This window comes from Garra rufa, chromosome 12 (genome assembly GCF_049309525.1).
Source record: "Garra rufa chromosome 12, GarRuf1.0, whole genome shotgun sequence".
Taxonomy (NCBI): Eukaryota; Metazoa; Chordata; class Actinopteri; order Cypriniformes; family Cyprinidae; genus Garra; species Garra rufa.
Window position 1 is genome coordinate 42,031,361 of NC_133372.1, and position 21,064 is coordinate 42,052,424.

Consider the following 21,064-nt stretch of genomic DNA (forward strand, 5'->3'; position numbering starts at 1 on the left):
ATGATTTTTATAAAATATGATTTTGATAATAGTAGAATCAAAAACAATTACCATGGTAGCCATGAAAATTTAAATACTGAATACCTTGGTATTTAAATACTGATAAATGTTTGGTGTAGAAAGTTTTCACTCAGAAATCACTAGTAAATTTCATAAACATTTACAAAACGTCAAGTAACACATTGAATTTAACATCAAATTGTATGTAGAAAGGCTGTAATAACATTTTCTTGTAAAACACACTCCAGTTTTATTTTTACAGCTTTTTCCTGTAAAATAAATTTTTGCACAGAAATTGCTAGTAAGTTTCACAATTACAAAGAAACAGCAACACAGAATTAAAAACTATTTTTCTACTTCAAAATGTTTTAATTAAAAAAATATTTATTTAATTATTTATTTTATAAATAAATGATATGTGACCCTGGACCACAAAACCAGTCTTAAGTCGCTGGGGTATGTTTGTAGCAATAGCCAAAAATACATTGAATGGGTCGAAATTATTGATTTTTCTTTTATGCCAAAAATCATTAGGAAATTAAGTAAAGATCATGTTCCATGAAGATTTTTTGTAAAATTCCTACTGTAAACATATCAAAATGTAATTTTTGATTAGTAATATGCATTGTTAAGAACCTAATTTGGACAACTTTAAAGGTGATTTTTTCAGTATTTTGATTTTTTTGCACCCTCAGATTCCAGATTTTCAAATAGATGTATCTCGGCCAAATATTGTCCTATCCTAACAAACCATACACCAATAGAAAGCTTATTTATTGAGTTTTTATATGATGTATACATCTCAGTTTTGTAAAATTTAACCTTATGACTGGTTTTGTGGTCCAGGGTCACATATATATATATATGCTTTTTGTGATATAGTAAAATATCCTGATATTACCATCCCTGTACCATGGTACTCCACAGTATTTTTTTTTAGGGGAAACGCTATTTATTCATACATCTGTGATTCCAGATGCCCTTGGTGTGCCCATGTGTGACTAGTCTAATACAATCTTATTACATTACATAACACGATGACACCCCTGACCCCTGGACTGGCTAATAGAAGCCAATCAATGATATTGATGTACACAGAAACAATTATTGATCACAATCATCAGGCTATTCAGACGTATTCAATGCACTGGCGAGTCAAACAAGGAAAACCTGTAAAAACGCACTGAACTCAAAGCGTGTTGTCGTGTACTTATGTGACAATAGTAATTAGGCTTCTGAATTTATGAGACCTGTGATTACACCAGAGAGAATTATACCCTTTCAGGACAGACCTATATGGGCTTTACTTGCCACTGCTGTGATGTGTGTGTGCGTGTGTCAGTCAAAGAGACACTCAAACAAAATGCACCATTTGTAAGAAACAAACTCTATTGAGCGACTCCTTCTGGCACGAGCCGTCAGTCAGGTGGGGAGCGCCTCATTGGCAGGACAATGAGCCAGACTTCTGTTTACTCTTTAACACGTCAATGGGCCTTTTGTAGGAAGGGCTATAGTTGGAGTGTAAGTGTCAAACCCTCTGGAGACTGCCTGCCATGCTGTCACCCCTCTCCATCCTTTGTTACCCCAGCTCTGTTCCAGAAGGGGATATGCATGAGTTTAAGGAGATTAAAGGCAGATATTCAGTCTGGAAGGCTGTGGTATCTGATTTTGTTGGCACAAATGGTATTTGAGTCACACTTAAAAATGTCTAAATGTTACCCTGGAACACAAAACCATAGGTATATTTGTAGCGATTTTTTCTTTTATGCAAAAAATCATTAGGGTATTAAGTAAAGATCATGTTCCATGAAGATATTTTGTCAATTTTCTTCCGTAAATATATCAAAACTTAATTTTTGATTAGTAATATGCATTGTTAAGAACTTCATTTTGACAATTTTAAAGGTGATTTTCTCAATATTTAGATTTTTTGCACCCTCAGATTCCAGATTTTTAAATAGTTGTATCTCTAACAAACCATACATCAATAGAAAACGTATTTATTCAACTTTCAGATTCACCTTAGTCAATGCATTGAATGACATTCTGGCTTTTACAACTAATTTTACTGTGCTTACTCATGCTAAATCATTTTTACTCAATGTCTTTCAATTGACTGATGTTTTGGTAAATTTGGTTGGATGTATGAAGGTTTTTACGAAATCGAAATAGCTTGCTTCGAATGCATTTGCTTTGATATTTTGTGATCCAATGCATCAATGTTCATGCATTTTTAAGTGTGACTTAAGTGGCCAAATACTTTTTGAGGCCATTGTTTGATGTAAAATGCATCACTCTGACATCTTGTTTCTTCTTGTGGTCAAACATCAAGAAAGGTTCTTCAGAAGAGTTTTGTTGATGGCCATCTGTCCCTCAGTTTTTCTCCCCGGGGGGCTCCTGTAAGACAGATCAATAATCATTTCCTAACGACAGACACACTTTCAGCTGTCTCACTTTTTCTGACACACCTCCAGTAAACAGGAAAGTAAAGTGATCAGTCTTGTTTTTGTTGATGAAAGAGAATTTGAACTAACCAAGAACAGCTGAGCAAAAGGTACCCAACTTAATGCTTAAACATTAAGCATTGGTTTATTGTAGAATTTGACACTTTTGTGCATTAATGCATTTGTTAATGTGGATGTATCGCAACATACAATAGTTATAAAATCACTTGCAAACTTGCAATTCTGAAAACATATCAGTCTTTTTTTCCCCTCTGAGTTTATATCTCAAACAACAGTCAGAATTGCAAGATATAAACTTGTAATTGCTAGAAAAAAAGTCAGAACTGTGAGATACAAACTTGCATTTGCAAGAAAAAAAAATCTGAATTTCAAGTTTTTCTCAGTCAATTCTGACTTTATTTCTTGCAATTGCGAGTTTATATCACACTATTCTTACTTTACAACTCACAATTGTGAGTTTATATCATGCAAATCTGAGAAAAAAAGTCAGAATTGCGACTTTATACCTTACAATCCTGACTTCATTTCTCAGAATTGCGAGATATAAACTTTAAAAAACGATCTGAAAACTCACAATTGTAAGGAAAAAAGTCAGGATTGTCAGATAAAAAAAATTGTAACGACAAAAAACGACAAGTTTTTAATTGTTTTGTAGACGGTGGTGGAAACGTTCTTTCATAACCGACCGATCAGAATAAAGTATTTATTTTTGTATGATTTTGAAATTTTATTTTGATTTTGATTACAGTAAAATTATAAAAATGTATCATGGTAGACATGAAAATGTAAATACTTAATATCATGGTATTTAAATACTGATAAATGTTTGGTGTAGAAAGTTTTGACTCAGAAATCACTAGTAACATTTACAACGAAATACGTAACGCATTCAATAACATCAAATTGTAAGGCAGAATGGTTGTAATAGTACTTTCTTCTAAAACATAGTAATAATGTTTGTTTTATTTCTAACAAAAAAATGTTTTTTTACAGTGCACTGAAAAAAAAGTGATGTAGAAACAATTTTTACTAGTAAATTTCACCAACAATTACAAAGAAACAGCAACACAACAATTTTTCTGCTTCAAAAAGTTTTATTCATAATTTTGGAAAAAACTTTTTTTTTAAACGTGCTCCATGGTACTTCCAATAATCTCATGGTAGTACTTTTTGCTTCTTTTTGTGATATATTAACCAAGAACAGCTGAGCAAAAGGTACCAAACTTAATGCTTAAACATAAGGCATTGGTTTATTGTAGAATTTGACACTTTTGTGCATTAATCCATTTATTAATGTCGATGCATTCAAAAGTTTGGGATTAGTATATGTAAAAATGTTAGCATATGTAAAAAAAGTCTCTTAGGCTCACCAAGGCCACATTTATTTGATGAAAATGTGTTAAAAATTGAATATTGTGAAATATTATTACAATTTGAAACAACAGTTTTCTATTTTAATATTTATTCATGATTAATTTATTCCTGTGATACAAAGTTGAATTTTCAGCATCATTACTCCAATCTACTCCAGTCTTCTCCAGTCTTCAGTCTTCATCAATATAAATACATCAATATACATATATACATATACAATATACATTTATAATAATAAAAACGTTTCTTGAACAGCAAATCAGCATATTAGAATGACTTCTGAAGGATCATGTGACACTAAACACTTGAGTAAAGATGCTGAAAATGTAGCTTTGATCGCATGAATAAATTACATTTTAAAATATATTCAGATAGTTATTATAAATAGTAAAAATATTTAAAAAATGTACTGTTCTTGCTGTACTTTGAATCAAATAAATGCAGGCTTGGTGAGCAGAAGAGACCTCTTTAATAAACATAATAAATCTTACTGTTCAAAAATTTTGGCTGGTAGTGTATCAAATGGTTATTCATATGATCAAATCTAAATTTTCAGCATCATTACTCCAGTCTCCAGTCAGTGTCACATGATCTTTCAGAAGCCATACTAATATGCTAACCAATTTGATTTTGAAAACACTTGTTGCTTTTTAATTTTTAAGGAAACAGTGATACATTTTTTTTAGGATGCTTTGCTGAATAGAAAGTTCAAAAGAACAGCATTTATTTGAAATAGGAATCTTTTGCAACAATATCAATGTCCTTACTGTCACTTTTGATCAATTTAATGCATCCTTGCTGAATAAATATTAATCTCTTTCACATGCAAGTCTTATATACTTATATTCTCCAGCAAGTTTGAGTGCATACATTTATCCACATGTTGCAGACGAAAGCATTTACATCGTAATATGTTTTCAGCTTTAACATAGGGAAAAAAAACAATGAAAAGATCCCAGCCAGGTCTCAATCTCCAGTGGCCATAATGTGTTTCTCAGCTGTATTTTGGCTGAACATTGTAGATCAGCTAGCTGCCATATTTTGCCCCTCAGGCTACATATTGACTTTCGGAGATACCAGTTGCGTCAGAGGACTCATTTCATCGCTAGAATCCCCTTGGCATGACGTTAAAGAAGTGGCATGGACAAATCAGCTGATCGTTTTTATACTGTAGCAACAAAGTTAAACAGCACCAGAGGAAATGGATTGTTCATGTTCATCTATTTGTCCGAGGCCATGTGTTTCCTCAGTTACGCCTTTCAGCTTACACACACTGGACTTTTGTGAGTGATTCAACACACTGAAGTTTGGACTTTCGAAGACTGTCATAAGACAAATTGTAATTTCCCAAAACATCCCACAGATTGCCATTAGCACACTTGGAAAGACGATTGCACGCTTATCTACACATAAAAATGAGCAGATGCTAGACAATCATGATGAAGTTTAATTTTTTATCTTATTCTGGCCAAGAACTATCCACTTAGAAAATAAGAGCCTGTCTGACTGACTTGAATGGCGGCCAATAAGTTCATTTTTTACAGCATGGTTTAATGTGCTATTAAAAGACAGGTTTATCTGAAGTATATGATAAAAGATTCCCCAACAACAAAACCCTGTGTTTCTATTTTTCACTCTTCTTGTGGCATTGAAAACCCCCTGAGTGTCTAGGGATTGAAATGAACTCTAAAAACAGTTTCAGCTGTATAGGTTATGAGAATGAGTCCATTGTTATAGTTCTGGCGATGATTCTTTCTAACCTAAACCTTAGAGGATGTGAGCCGTTCCATTTTTATTCCACAGGAAGGGGCGACTTATCATGCTGCACCCTTTGCGTCAGGTTTCCTGTCTCTGAGAATCAACCATTGTGTGAGCAGTCGCTCAACAATTGCTATCAAGCCTTTACTCAACTCTTTAGTCGTTTGCCCACCACTAGATACAAGATCTTTTGTATGCACTCGCTTTAACGTTTCGCATATGCAGGAGTCACTCATATTTTCTGGTTGGTAGATGCAATCCTCAAGACATGTTGTTCAACAGTTGTGTGTTCCCTCAAATGCTTCTCTATGGCATGGGCAATGCAGAGACACATGTTGAGTGGTGAAAAAAGCCCAGTTTACAATGCAGCCTGTGATAGAGCTTATGAAGAACAGATGAGAATGTTGGCTGAGCTCCATTCTGAGAGTGATTACCTCACATGTTTGGCCCAGGACTTCATAGTTTCATCCTCCATGGAGTATAGCAACAGAACAGCACTCTGTGAAAGACATACTGCATTTCAAAAATCAAAACTCTGAGGAACTGTTGGAATTTATTAATTATATTGTTTTATAGCTATTTTACCCCCAGTAAGCATGTCTTCTGGTTTTAGATTTTGTTTTTGGTTCTCTGTTTTAAACTTTGATTTTGGAGCCTTCGTTGTTTTTCATTGTATGTGGCCAAGACATTCAAACAATAGACCTTTTTCACACAAGAAAGACTGTGTTGTATATGTTGTTTGGTGTGAAAGCATGTGCTGAATGATGACTTTGGGAAGATTTGGATTGTTTTTTACACATTTTGTGAAAATCAGTGTAAATCACCTAGTGTACACTGCTGTTTAAAAGTTTGAGGTCAGTAATATTTTTTTTTACGTTTTTGAAAGAAGTCTCTTCTGCTCACCAAGGCTGCATTTTTTTGGTCAAATATACAGTACATACAGAAATATTGAGAAATATTATTACACCTTAAAATAACTGTTTCCTGTTTTAGTATACACTAACAGTCAAAAGTACGATTTTTAATGTTTTAAAAGTCTCTTCTGCTCACCAAGCCTGCATTTATTTAATCCAAAGTACAGGAAAAAAACTTAATTGAAAGAAAAAAAAATTACTATTTAAAACATGATGAACTAAAAGAAGTCTTTTATACTCACCAAGACTGCATTTATCTGATAAAAAAATAAAGAATATTGCTAAATATTATTACAATCTAAAATAACTGTTTTCTATTTGAATATATTTTAAATTGTAATTTATTCATGTGATTTCAAAGCAGAATTTTTAACATCATTACTCCAGTCACATAATAGTTCAGAAATCATTCTAATATACTGCTAAGTAGATTTGTTCCAGGATTTTATATTATTAAAAAGTTCAGAAGAACAGTATTTATCTGAAATAGGAATCCTTTGTAACATTACAAATGTCTTTATTATCGTCTTTAAATCAATTTAAAGCATCCTTGCTAAATAAAAGTATTAATTTGAATGGTATAGTGTATAATTTTACAAAAGGTTTTTATTTCAGATAAATACATGTTCTTTGGATCTTTCTATTCATCAAAGAATCCTGAATAAAATGTATTCAAACGTTTTAAATATTGATGATAATAATAATAATAATAATAATAATAAATGTTTTTTAACAGACAATCAGCCTATTAGAATGATTTCTGAAGGATCATGTGACACTAAAGACTGGAGTAATGACACCGAAAATGTAGCTTCGATCGCAGGAATAAATTACATTTTAAAATATATTCAAATAGGAAACAGTTATTTTAAATAGTAAAAATATTTAAAAATGTTACTGTTTTTGCTGTACTTTGTATCTAATAAATGCAGGCTCAGCTAGGCTTCTTTAATAAACATAAGAAATCTTAAACTTAAATCTTAAAGTTCAAAAACTTTTGGCTGGTAGTGTATGCTAAAATGTAATTTATTCATTTGATCAAATCTGAATTTTTAGCATTACTCCAGTCTTCAGTGTCACATGGTCCTTCAGAAATCATTCTAATATGATGATTTGCTGCTCAAGAAACATTATACTTATCAATGTTATAAACTGTTGTACTGCTTCATATTTTTGTGCAAATCATCACAAACATGACAAATTTTCAGAATCACCTGACAAACAGAAAGCTTAAAAAACAGCATTTATTCAAAATGGAAGTCTTTATTAATGTCTTAATCTCTGACTGTCAGTTTTTTATCAATTTAATGCGTCCCTACTGAATAAAAATATTACTTACTGACCCCAAACACATTACATTCACGTTAATGTGGACTGATAGCATTTAAAAGCAAAAGCATTTACACCAAAGGCCAGGCATATTTTTCAACATTAACTTAAGAAAAAAACAATGAAAAGATCCCAGCCAAGTCCCAATCTCTAGTGCCCATGATGTGTTTATCAGCAGTGTTTTGACCCTTAGGCTTTTGAATGGCAGTGTGGATAACTCGAAGCATTAAGACGTGTGGCTCCGCAACACAGATACAATCAAGGGATGGGATAATGAAGGTTTATGGCAGAAACACCTGAATCTAAGACGGCTTTCTACAGGCTTAGACGTCTTCAAATAGGATTTGCATCTTTCTCAAAGACTAACGGGTTTCTGCATTACTATGCTTATATTTAACCCTCCCGTGGAGAGGTTAACGCTGTTATTATACCCCTTCATTTGTGGTTGGATTGACCCCTACTTTCTTAGTTAAGAAGCCTTAGCATGCAATGGGGTTTCATCCATTCTTGAAATTGTTGTATTGCTTTTATCCTACAGTATGTATTGTATATGGTGTCTTTATTTGTTTCAACCTTTAAGTAATCAAACATGACAGTTACCATGCAAAGAATGTCACAGAGTGAGGGAAAGTCTAACTTCTAAAAGTGAAGTTATGGCCACAGATTGGGTGGAGTAGATATATCCAGTGAATGCACTGCAATGTGGTCTGTGTTGCACAGCATGACAAATTGATTGGTTTTCAAATTACTGTGGTTGAAAACATATGCTAGCCGTACTATTTACAGGACTGAGTAGGGAATTCGACCCCTACCACTTTTGGACTTTCGGACAGTGATACCCGCCCTGGCAACATTTCTGAAGACTTGAATTATACCATTATATACACTTATATACAAAAAACATTTTTGCTAATACTAGGTATGAACTATCACAGTTCACACATAAATATTAGGCAGTACAACTGTTTACAATACTGATAATAATGAGAAATGTTATTTCTAAAGGATCATGTGACACTGCAGATTGAATAATGATGCTGAAAATTCAGCTTTGCATCACATGAATAAATTACATTTTCAAATATATTCAAATAGAAAACAGTTATTTTAGATTGTAATAACATTTAGCAATTTTTGTGTATTTTTTATCAAATAAATGCAGCCTTGATGAGTATAAAAGGCTCCTTTTAGATCATCATATGTGACCCTGGACAACAAAACCAGTCATTAAGGATCTTTTTTTTTAAATTGAGATCCATTAATGTATGGTTTATTAGGATAGGATAATATTTGGACAATCTGGAATCTGAGGGTGCAAAAAAATCTAAATATTGAGAAAATTGCCTTTAAAGTTGTCCAAATGAAGTTCTTAGCAATGCATATTAATAAACAAAAATAACTTTTGATATATTTACAGTAGATAATTTACAAAATATCTTTTTAGAACATGATTTGTGACCCTGGACCACAAAACCAGTCTTAAGTCGCTGGGGTATGTTTGTAGCAATAGCCAAAAATACATTGCATGGGTCAAAATTTTGGATTTTTCTTTTATGCCAAAAATCATTAGGAAATTAAGTAAAGATCATGTTCCACGAAGATTTTTTGTAAAATTCCTACTATAAATATATCAAAATGTAATTTTTGATTAGTAATATGCATTGTTAAGAACCTAATTTGGACAACTTTAAAGGTGATTTTCTCAGTATTTTGACTTTTTTTGCACCCTCAGATTCCTGATTTTCAAATAGATGTATCTCGGCCAAATATTGTCCTATCCTAACAAACCATATATCAATAGAAAGCTTACCTATTGAGCTTTCATATGATGTATATATCTATAATTTAACCTTATGACTGGTTTTGTGGTCCAGGGTCACATTTTTGGCATAAAAGAAAAATCTATAATTTTAACCACTACAATGTATTTTTTGGCTATTGCTACAAATATACCCGTGCTACTTAAGTTTTGTGGTCTAGGGTCACTTTCCATTATGAGCCCAGGAAGAACAGTTTCCTTAAACAAATGAAGTCTAAGTAATTCGCACACAGGTATAAAGTCCAGCAGAGGTGAAACAGCAAATTAGCATGTCTACAGCAAACAGGTGTTGTATCTCAGGTCTGTGGTAAAATGACCCAGAGAATGCTTTTATTGCTTATTAGTAGCTCTTTCATAGCTCTGGAGATTTAATCAATTCTCAGTTATGAGTCAGTTGCTCATACAGTGCATAGCTATAAAAGTTATCAAAGATCATTTTCTCCTGGAGGAATTTGAGGCCTTGCTTTGGGGTCTGTATTTAGCGCTGTACTTGATCTCACGAAAGCAGTGTATTTTTAGGTGAAGGCTTATATATGCTTCTACATGCAGTATGTTTGAAATGTTGTCAGCAAGATCAAGTCAAGACATGGATCTGTTTTATTGAGCAAGACTGAACTTCCTCTTTCCAGAGCAGTAATAAAACCTCGTCTCCTTACATTTTCATGCGTTCCACCTCAGGCAAACGTTTTGCACAGATGGAAAAGTCTTTGAATGCATCATTCATAATTTATAAGATGCAGACAAATGCTATTGTTTTTTACCAGTATACACTCAGAGTAGTAATAAGAAGATTATTGGAGTATGTTTTACTAGCAGATACTATTTCAGATGTTGTGTTTAATTCAGTGTGTGACTTGCCATTTTTTATTATTTGTAAAACTGAGAGAAGTTACCAATTTCTAAGTAAAAATGGTTTCTACTCCCGTTTTTTGGGGTACACAGAATAATTCAAACTTGTGCATATAGACATTACATTTACTGTAATATATGAACTCTGCCTCAGGATTAGTATTAGTAAAGTCCTTTTAAGCAAGTCAGTTCATGTGAGATCCAGCTTTTTATAGTCAAGCTCCTTCAGTGAGGAAAGACCAAAACAGCTTGCAAACCTTACATCTTAATGTCAAATCTATACTAATATCAGGCAAAATATTATAATATATGTGACCCTGGACCACAAAACCAATCATAAGGGTCATAATTTTTTTTAATTGAGATTAATGTAATCTGAAAGCTAAATAAATAAACTTTCCATATGGTTTGATGTATATTTGGCCGAGATACAACTATTTGATTATCTGCAATCTGAGGGTGCAAACATTGAGAAAATCACCTTGAAAGTTGTCCAGATGAAGTTCTTAGCAATGCATATTACTAGTCAAAAGTTAAGTTTTGATATATTAGCGGTAGGAAATTTACAAAATATCTTCATTGAACATGATCTTTACTTAATATCCTAATGATTTTTGGCATAAAATTAATAATTTTGACCCATACAATGTATTGTTGGCTATTGCTGCAAATATTCTCATGCTACTTATGACTGGTTTTGTGGTCCAGGGTCACATATAGAGTTTTTCCTGTTAATTTCTTGTTTATCTTGTCTCTGGTATTAAATATCCTACATGACCTCTGACCTGGACTGTGTTTGAGGTCCAAGGCATGAGCTGCAAACTTGTCACCAGGGTTAACAAGATCTATATCAGCTGTTAACGCCACATCAATGTAGTTTGTGCATACTAAGTCAGCCTAGGGAACTAGAGGTAGTATAAATTGGAAACTAACGTATACCCCTCAACTGAGAGTGCAGATGTGTGATAATGTTTGTTAAGCATGTGTTTTAGAGCCGGTGTGTCGTGTCTGTCGGCAGGTCGCAGGGCAGCGGTACTCTCTCTGGGACGACTTCCTGGTGCAGGGCCGGCGTGAGGGTCAAAAGGAAATGACCTTGGAGGAACTGCTGAAACACATTAAGGTTAAAGCACACACGCTGTCAACATCAGACACTTAGAAGACATCAGATACTATTCACACTCAGTTTCACACCAGAGTCTGAAATCTGCTTTGTCCGTCTATTTGGCAGCAGAATTGATTTGTCTATGGCAAATAAATACATGCACTAACATTCAAAATATGGGGCCGTTAGATTTATTTCATGTTTTTGAAATTAGTCTGTTTTGCTTGACAAAGCTGTGTTTATTTGAATAAAAAATACAGTAAAAACAGGAATATTGTGAAATATTATTACGATTTAAAATTGCTTTTTCGTATTTGAATATATTGTAAAATGTTATTTATTTCTGTCATGCAAAGCTGAATTTTCAGCATCATTTCTCCAGTTTTTAGTATCACATGATCCTTCAGAAATCATTCTAATATGTTGCTGAATTTATTTGATTAAAAATACAGTAAAAACAGTAATATTGCGAAATATTATTACGATTTAAAATAGCTATTTTCTATTTTAATATATTTTGAAATGTAATTTATTTCCGTGATACCAAGCTGAATTTTCAGCATCATTACTGCAGTCTTCAGTGTCACACGATTCTTCAAAAATCATTCTAATATGTTGCTGCATTTTTTTTATTAGAAATACGGTAAAAACAGTAATATTGTGAAATATGATAACGATTTAAAATAGCTGTTTTCTATTTGAATATATTTTAAAATGTAATTTATTTCTCTGATACAAAGCTGAATTTTCAGCATCATTACCATTCAGCATAAGATTCTTTTAGAATGCATCCTTGCTGAATAAAAAATATTATTTTCTTAAATAAAAATATTACTGAGCCCAAAAGTTTGAACAGTAGTGCATGTAGGAAATTGGTTGACTAAAAAATTCTACAGTCTAGATGAAAACACACATTGAGTGACATAAGTTTGCAAGCACAACACGTGTGTTGAATTAATTGAATTCCTACTTCTTTCTCGTTTCAGAACAACCATAATTTGACTGTCACTGGCTTGTATTATGGTACAGCTATATTGTACAGTGATCTTTCAGATCATACTGATCGCCTGAAGCTAAGGTGTGTATGTTGACATACAGCTGTTTTTAAGTGAAATATTCCACACAGCATTAATCTTTTGTATCCTATATTGAATGCGTACTTGCATAACTTTAACTTGAATTCTAGAGCAATATGTCATTAGATCTGTCTAGACCGAGAGATTTCGGGATTTTTGTCCCTTAGTGTTTATTTTGAGATAATGGGGGTTTTCCTAAGGCTTTCCAGCATAAAACGGTCATTTGAAGCCACACGCCTTCATTAACCCCTCACTCCCCTCTACATGCATGTGTGCATCTAACATGAGTGTGCTGATAGATCTCAAGGTTATTCCCGGGTTCTTCCTGTTGAAACTAAAATTGGTCTCAGAGGACAAATTAAGAGAGAGAGAAAAAAGAAATTTATTACCCCGTGTCAAGTGCTGCTCCTTCCTGCCATTTCTTCATACGTTTCTCTGAAAAAGTTGGCGTGATATAAAAGTATGTGAAAACGCTACTGGCACAATATAAAGTTATGTTTGTATTGTTTAACTGGTAAAGTGTTTTGCACAGTATGCAAATGTTTTGTGTGCACTAAATACAGTGCCCTCCACTAATATTGGCACCCTTGGTAAATATGAGCAAAGGTGGATGTGAACATAAATCTGCATAATTTATCCTTTTGATCTTTCATTCAAAAAATGTACAAAATTCTAGATCTTCTAAATCTTGGAAATCTTATAATGGGCCGTGGTTGCATCTTCCAGCAGGACAATGATCCAAAACAAACATCAAAATCAACACAAAATTTTGTCACTGAGCACAGAATAAAGCTTCTGCCATGGCCATCCCAGTCTCCTGACCTGAACCCTGTAGAAACTAAAGAGAAGAAGCACCAACATGAAGCTGGGAAACTGAAGGATCTGGACAGATTCTGAATGAAGGAACGGTCTCTGATCTATGGCCAGTGTTCTCCAAACTCATTAGACATTGTTGGAGAAAACTCAGAACTGTTATCTTGGGAAAAGCACGTTGCAATAATTGGGTGCCAATGATAGTGGTCAACATGAACTAGAGAAAAAAACGTATTTCATAATGATATTTCCCCCCCAGATTCTATTGTTTTACTTCAATGACAGGTTAGAATTTTTTGAATGAAAGATCAAAAGGATATATTATGCAGATTTATTTTCACGTCCACCTTTGCTCATAATGTACTTTACAACATTTGACAGATTGTTTTGCACAAAATTAAATACAAATTTTTTCTTTAATAATTGCATAACATGTAACAAATTTAACATTCAATATAAAGAGGTCATGTTTAAAACTTTTATTGTATGCATTAGTGTGCATTTTATATGTGACCCTGGACCACAAAACCAGTCTCAAATAGCTTGTGTATATTTGAAGCGATAGCTAACAATATATTGTTAGAATCAAAATTATACATTTTTCTTTTATGCCAAAAATCATTAGTATATTAAGTAAAGATATTTTGTAAATTTCCTATTGTAAATATGTGACCCTGGACCACAAAACCAGTCATAAGTTTAAATTTGACAAAACTGAGATTTATACATCATATGAAAGCTCAATAAATAAGTTTTTTATTGATGTATGGTTTGTTAGGATAGGACAATATTTGACTGAGATACATCTATTTGAAATCAGAAATCTGAGGATGCAAAAAAATCAAAAAGACTGAGAAAATCACCTTTAAAGTTCTCCAAATTAGGTTCTTTACAATGCATATTACAAATCAAAAATTACATTTTGATATGTTTACAGTAGGAATTTTACAAAAAATCTTCATGGAACATGAACTTAATTTCTTAATGATTTTTGGCATAAAAGAAAAATCTATAATTTTGACCCATGCAATGTATTTTTGGCTATTGCTACAAATATACCCCAGCGACTTAAGACTGGTTTTGTGGTCCAGGGTCACATATATCAAAACGTAATTTTTGATTTGTAATATGCATTGCTAAGAACTTAATTTGGTCAACTTTAAAGGTGATTTTCTCAATATTTAGAATTTTTTGCACCCTCAGATTTCAGATTTTCAAATATGTGTATCTCAGCCAAATATTTTCCTGTCTTAACAAACCATACAATAATGGAGAGCTAATTTATTCAGCTTTCAGAACTCTTATGACTGGTTTTGTAGTCCAGAGTCACATTAACTTAATTAAAAAAAATAGTATGCACTGTAGTTTACTTTGCAGTAAGCAAGTACTTCATTCTCAACATAACTGATGATGGCATAACAGTGACCTTCCTGTTCCTCTATAATTATGAGCGAGTCCGTACCACACCCTTACATAAATAAACAATAAAGATAAGTAGGTTTTTTACTCATTGATAAACTTGTTTATGCAGCATAACAGATTTGGTTCGCACTGCAACCAGGCGTGAGGTTCCAGATCACCAGCAGATGTTGGAGATCATTCCTTCATTTGAAGAGGATGAGGACTGCCAGACCGTCCCGCCCATCAGATACCTGCTCAGGTGATGCTGGAAACCAGAGCCTTAACCAAAGATGTCAACTGTTAGCCTCTGTCTTTGCCTTTTAACTTTGATTCTAAGTTTATATGCTGAACAGTCATAAAATCATGTGAATGTGTACACTGCAAAATTACTGCTAAAAATGATAAACATGATAAATTGGTAACACTTAACAATGAGGTACATTAGTTAACTACCTAACTTAACATGAACTAACAATGAACCATACTTCTTCAGTATTTATTCATCTTAGTTAATGATGTTAATTTTAGCATTTACTAATACATTATTAAAATCACAAATTGTGTTTAACATTAGTTAATGCACTGTGTGAACTAACATGAACAACTTTATTTTTTTTAACTAATGTTAACAAAGTTTAATAAACACTATTATAAATGTATTGTTCATTGTTTCTTCATGTTAGTTAATACATGAACTAATGAAACGACACCTTTTTGTAAAGTGTTAACCTTAAAACATAAAAATATTGCTTATGAAGCAAAACAAAATAAACATGCTGGTAACACTTTACAAAAAGGTCTCTTTTGTTAACATTAAAGTATTAACTACACTGAAAAAAAGAATAAATTGCTAGTAAATATATAATTAAAAAGAGAAACAGCAAGGAACACATTAACTTAAACCTGAAATTTTGAAGTGGAAAAACTGAAAGTCTTTCCTCAATAACCATTGTTTTATTTACAACTTTAAAATGTATATAATTCATAAAAATTAAAAATGTGTATTTTTTACACTGTTTATTAATCATTGTTTAAACTAGTTAATAAAAGTACAGTTGTTTATTGTTCATGTTAGTCAAAGTGCATGAACTAATGTTAACAAATACAACTTTTAATTTTAAAAATGTAGTAGTAAATGTTGAAAAATACACTGCCGTTCAAAAGGTTGGGAGCAGTAAAAAAGTTTTTTTAGTTTTTTTTTTAAAGTCACTTATTCTCATCAAAGTTTAATTTATTTGATCAAAAATACAGAGGAAAAAAGGTAATATTATGAAATGTTATTGCAATTTAAAATAAAAGTTTTCTGTTTGAATATACTGTAAAATATCATTTATTTCTGTGATGCAAAGCTGAATTTTCATCACTCATTACTCCAGTCTTCAGTGTCACATGATCTTTTAGAAATCATTCTAATATGCTGATTTATTATCAGTGCTGGAAACACTGCTTAATATTTTTTTGAAACCTGTAATTATTTTTTTAGGATTCTTTGCTATAACTTTTTATCAGTTTAACACATTCTTGCTGAATAAAAGTATTAATTTCTTTTAAAATTAGAAAGAAAGAAAAAAATTAATGGTAGTGTATATTGTAAAAAAATAAAAAATAAAAAAATAAAATTTAAATAAAGTGTTAAAAAGAACAGAATTTATTTATCAAAAAATCCTGAAAAAAGCAAAAAAGACTTCTTAAAAAAAAAAACATTAAAAATCTTACCAAACTTTTGAACGGCAGTGTAAAATTAACTAAGCTTAAGAGATGCTGTAGAGGTACTTAATGTTAACTAATGTAGTAACTGTTAACAAATAAAGCATTGTAAAGTGTTACCAACATTGAAAAAGTCTCAAATAAATATATATTGTTGATAGAAAACAAGACAAATACTGATTAAGATCAGGATATTTTGCAGTGTAAAACTTGAACTGGAAAGTTTTGTTTTGTTTTAAGAATCTCATTATTTTCAGTCTCTAAGTGAAATATTTTCTTTATTTCTTTTAAACATAGTGTCTCTTGTATCAATATGACCCCTGTGGTTTGTTAGCTCCCACCCTCATCCCTTTGTTATGCGTTCATGACCACCCACCCCTCGCCTCACTATTAGTATGAATGAAAACACTTCCAGAGCAGAGCCAGAGACCTAAATTAGCTGCATCTGCTTCAGTTAATTAATTTAATCACCTTTTAGATGCGTTTGTGTGTGTTCAGACCTAATCAAATTACAGCAGTGAGTCTCATTCACAAAAAGACTTGACAGCTGGGTCTTTCTTTCTATTGTATTCAGGTTACAAGCCTTATTTCTATAATACAAATCTCAATATTAAAAAAATACTTTATCTGTCTACAATCTCATATCATTCCATGAGTAAAGTCTTATTTTAAAGAGTGCATGCCATATTTAAGTCACTTCATTACTCCCTTTTAGAAATGAAGGATATTTGCACAGTATATGAGATATTTGGCGTTATGTTGAACTTGTAAACTCTTTAAAGGAGAAGTTCACTTCCAGAACAAAAATTAACAGATATTTTCTCACCCACTTGTAAGCCAAGATGTTCATGTCTTTCTTTCTTCAGTCGTAAAGAAATTGTTTTTTGAGGAAAACATTTCAGGATTTCTCTCCATATAGTGGACTATGGTGCCTGCAAGTTTGAACTTCCAAAATGCATTGTAAATGACTTTATATAATAATATTTATATCATTTTTAACCTTAAATGCTTGTCTAGTTCTGCCTGTACTCTGTTTATTCTGGTTCAAGAAAGTTGGGGTATGTCCAAAACTCCCATCTCATTTTCTCCTCCAAAATCATCCTACATTGCTGCAGAAGTACCAACCCAGTGTTTACAGATTGAACATGCAAAGAAGATCAAACACCCTTTACAAATAAAGTGATGTAGGATGGTTTTGAAGGAGTTTTCTGACATACCCTAACTGTCTTGAACCAGAATACACAGACAAGCATTTGAGGTTAAAAAGTATATAAATTGTAATCTTTTTTTTTTTTAGAATATAACTGATTGTTTTGCTATTTATTGTTTTATCTTATTATCAGTGCTGGAAACAGTGCATAATATTTTTTTGAAACCTGTAATTATTTTTTTAGGATTCTTTGATGAATAAAAAGTACAGCATTTATTATAAATAGAAATCTGTTCTAACAATACAAGTCTATACTATCACTTTTTATCAGTTTAACACATTCTTGCTGAATAAAAGTATTCATTTCTTTCAAAAATAGAAAAATTTTTTTAAAAATTTATTAATTTTAAATAAATGCTGTTCTTTTTAACACTTTATTCATCAAAAAGTGCTGAAAAAAGCAGAAAAGACAACTTTAAAAAAAAAAAAAAAAACTTACTGATCCCAAACTTTTGAACGGCAGTGTAATATTAACTAAGATTAAGAGATGCTGTAGAGGTACTTGATGTTAACTATTGTAGTAACTGAGAAGCATGAGGTTAAAAAGTACATAAATTGTACATTTTTTTTTAGAAAATAACTGATTGTTTTGGTAGATAAGACCCTTCTTCATCGGCTGGGATCGTTTAGAGGCTTTTGAAGCTGCATTTAAACTGCATTTTGGAAGTTCAAACTCACTGGCACCATAGAAGTCCACTATATGGAGAGAAATCCTGAAATGTTTTCCTTTACGACTAAAGAAAGAAATGAACATCTTGGATGACAAGGGGTTAAGTAAATTATCTGTAAATCTTTGTTCTGGAAGTGAACTTCTTTAAAAGATTGAAATAGTTGTACACGTAATGTTTAAAATCATTCAATTGCACTTGAACATAGAGAGAAGATTTAAGAGAAAATTTAAATTGAACTTTGGTTAGCATTGAAAATAATGACAGGATGATGAACTGTAAGACTTGTTTATTCTGAACTAATAAATTGTTTCTAATTGTCTAATGTTTTAATGGCACCGTCTCATTGTCGTCAACCGTTTTTGAATATGACACTTTGGTTTGTAGAAAAAAGCAGAAGTTATTATAAAAAAACATTTATTACAATATTAATTAATACATAGAACAATATTAGACATTTTCACAAATAAACTCCAGTCCATTTTCAGAAACACATCAGATGTATCCAATAATGTCATTGCATATGATAGGCTGTCGACTTCCACTTTTCATGGCAGAGCTAAACTGGTAGAAGTCTGGTCCCATTTGGTGCAAACTTGTGTGGGACTGGTGAAAGAACGGTTTGGGGGGTTGAAATCCCACGGGACAAGACATGCGTTTAGTTTTTCTCTCGTCAACTCCCTTTGACATGCCCGCTAATTTCCGCCGCATGTTGACCAGAAAATCCTTGCCTATTTTGCGGCTTACATTCGGCTTGAGTTCTGCAGAATCTGGGCATTCTGGAAGATCCATCCAGTTCTTAATAAGATCAGCAAAGCTGTTGTCCCCAAGAACTAACGGTTGCCTGTTACGCCCTCTGGTTAACAAAGACGTGGTCCAGTCTGTTGGGTCGCTGGCCTCAAATGACGTCCAGCGCTCCAAGCAAGCGTCTGATGTGGATTTGGGTCGAATTCGGTTTGTGCGGACGCACGCTGACGATGAAACTCGAACATTCCTTGTACGCCTCAACACTACACCCTCATCTTGCCACGACGCTTCAGAGTATCCCGAATCAAAGTCCAGAGATTTCACGCTGCTCGGAGAGCCTTGAGGTAGACGGCCAATGCCGGCTTCCTCATCCTCTTCTTCCTCCAGCGGACTGGTCAGGCAGCAGGCAGAGTCGTAGGTGCTGGCGTCGCTGACGTCGGAGATCCGCAAACGGCTGAGCTGCTCCCGCTGTTGCGCCCTTTTTTGACAGGCTCGAGTCAAGTATGAACACTTCTGCTGATCGGTGGGTTCTCGTATCTGCTTGAGATCCTGCAGAGACCTCATCATGTAGCGCATCTGGTCCCGGAAACAGTCACCTGAACTGCGAACGCACAGCTGGAGAAGAAAGAAGAAAATGAAGGTTAGTGCATTGACTACACAAACATCAGGCTACATCATCCATAGTTTTGGGCCACCACACTGATCACCAGCTATATGCGTTTTTCAAATGTTATTTGTGTGTCATTGATATACTATTAGAATGGTTGTTAATATTTTGAGTTACATTTCAATTTTAGTTGCAGTTTAGGTCATTTTGTGTTTTGTCAAAAGTTTAAATCAGACATTTGTTGTTGTGTCAATTTTTATTATTATTTATTTTTTTTTTTTATTAAAGTTGTAAGTTTGTTGTTTTGTCAATATTTTGAATTAGACCATTTTGTTTTCATTTTAAATTTGTTTAAATTGGGCATTTTGTCAATATTTTTAACTAGATTTCATTTTAAGTTTGTTTTTATTTTCATTTTAGTTTCAGTAATTTATGCGTTTTGCCAATATTTTGAATTAAACTATATTTTTTTCCATTTTAGTTAAAATGGGCAGTCCGTTTTTTTTTTAACTAGATTTTCTTTTATATTTTATTTTTATTTACATTTTGTTGTGTTCGGTCCATAATTGTAATTTTTCATTTTAGTTCAATTTCAGCGTTTTTGTCAATATTTTAAACTAGATACAATTTTTTTTATTTTTTTTTTTGTTTTGTTTTTTTGTTTTCATTTTAATTTTAGTAATTTTGTTGCGTTTTGTGACTTTAAATTAGACCATTTTGTTTTCATTTTAATTTTAGTAAGATTTTGGCTTTTTAGTCAATATTTTGAACTAGATTTTATTTTATATTTTCAGTTTTTTAATTTGAGTAATTTTGTATTTTGACAATTTTCCGAATCAGACGATTGTTTTCATTTTAATTTTAGATAGGCGTTGGCTTGTTTGTCAATATTTTGAACTAGATTTTATTTTTATATTTTCTGTTTTCATTAAATTTTTTATACAGTTTTAGTAATTTTGTTGTGCACTGTCAATATTTTAAATGAGATCTTTTGTGTTTCATTTTAGTTAGATTTAGGTATTTTTGTGTTGTCAATATATTTTTTTTATTTCAGTTTAAGTTGTAATTTTGTTGTACATTTTGTCAGTATTCTGAATTAGACCATTTTGTGTTGTCATTTTCATTTTAAAGTTTGACTAGTTAAAGTGAAGTTTGACTAAACTAGATTTGTTTTGTTTTTTTATTTTAGTAATTTTGCTATGTTGTCATTTTTATTTTTTTAAGA

General features: G+C 32.3%; 2 protein-coding genes across 2 annotated transcripts in view; one reads left to right on the forward strand and one right to left on the reverse strand.

Annotated features, from left to right (window-relative positions):
• The window catches only part of uba7 (ubiquitin-like modifier activating enzyme 7), a 54,791-nt gene extending 35,973 nt beyond the window's left edge, over positions 1 to 18,818 (forward strand). The window contains exons 23-25 of the mRNA XM_073851572.1: positions 11,527 to 11,628; positions 12,597 to 12,688; positions 15,031 to 18,818. Coding sequence (XP_073707673.1) covers positions 11,527 to 11,628; positions 12,597 to 12,688; positions 15,031 to 15,163 — 327 coding nt within the window. The 3' untranslated portion in view covers positions 15,164 to 18,818. The remainder of the gene's footprint in view (positions 1 to 11,526; positions 11,629 to 12,596; positions 12,689 to 15,030) is intronic.
• A 9-nt stretch (positions 18,819 to 18,827) lies between these two features.
• On the reverse strand, positions 18,828 to 20,142 carry inka1b (inka box actin regulator 1b). The gene has a single exon (XM_073851573.1). The coding sequence runs from the start codon at positions 19,806 to 19,808 to the stop codon at positions 18,981 to 18,983; it is 828 nt and encodes a 275-aa protein (XP_073707674.1). The 5' UTR covers positions 19,809 to 20,142; the 3' UTR covers positions 18,828 to 18,980.
• Between the last annotated feature and the right edge of the window lie 922 nt (positions 20,143 to 21,064).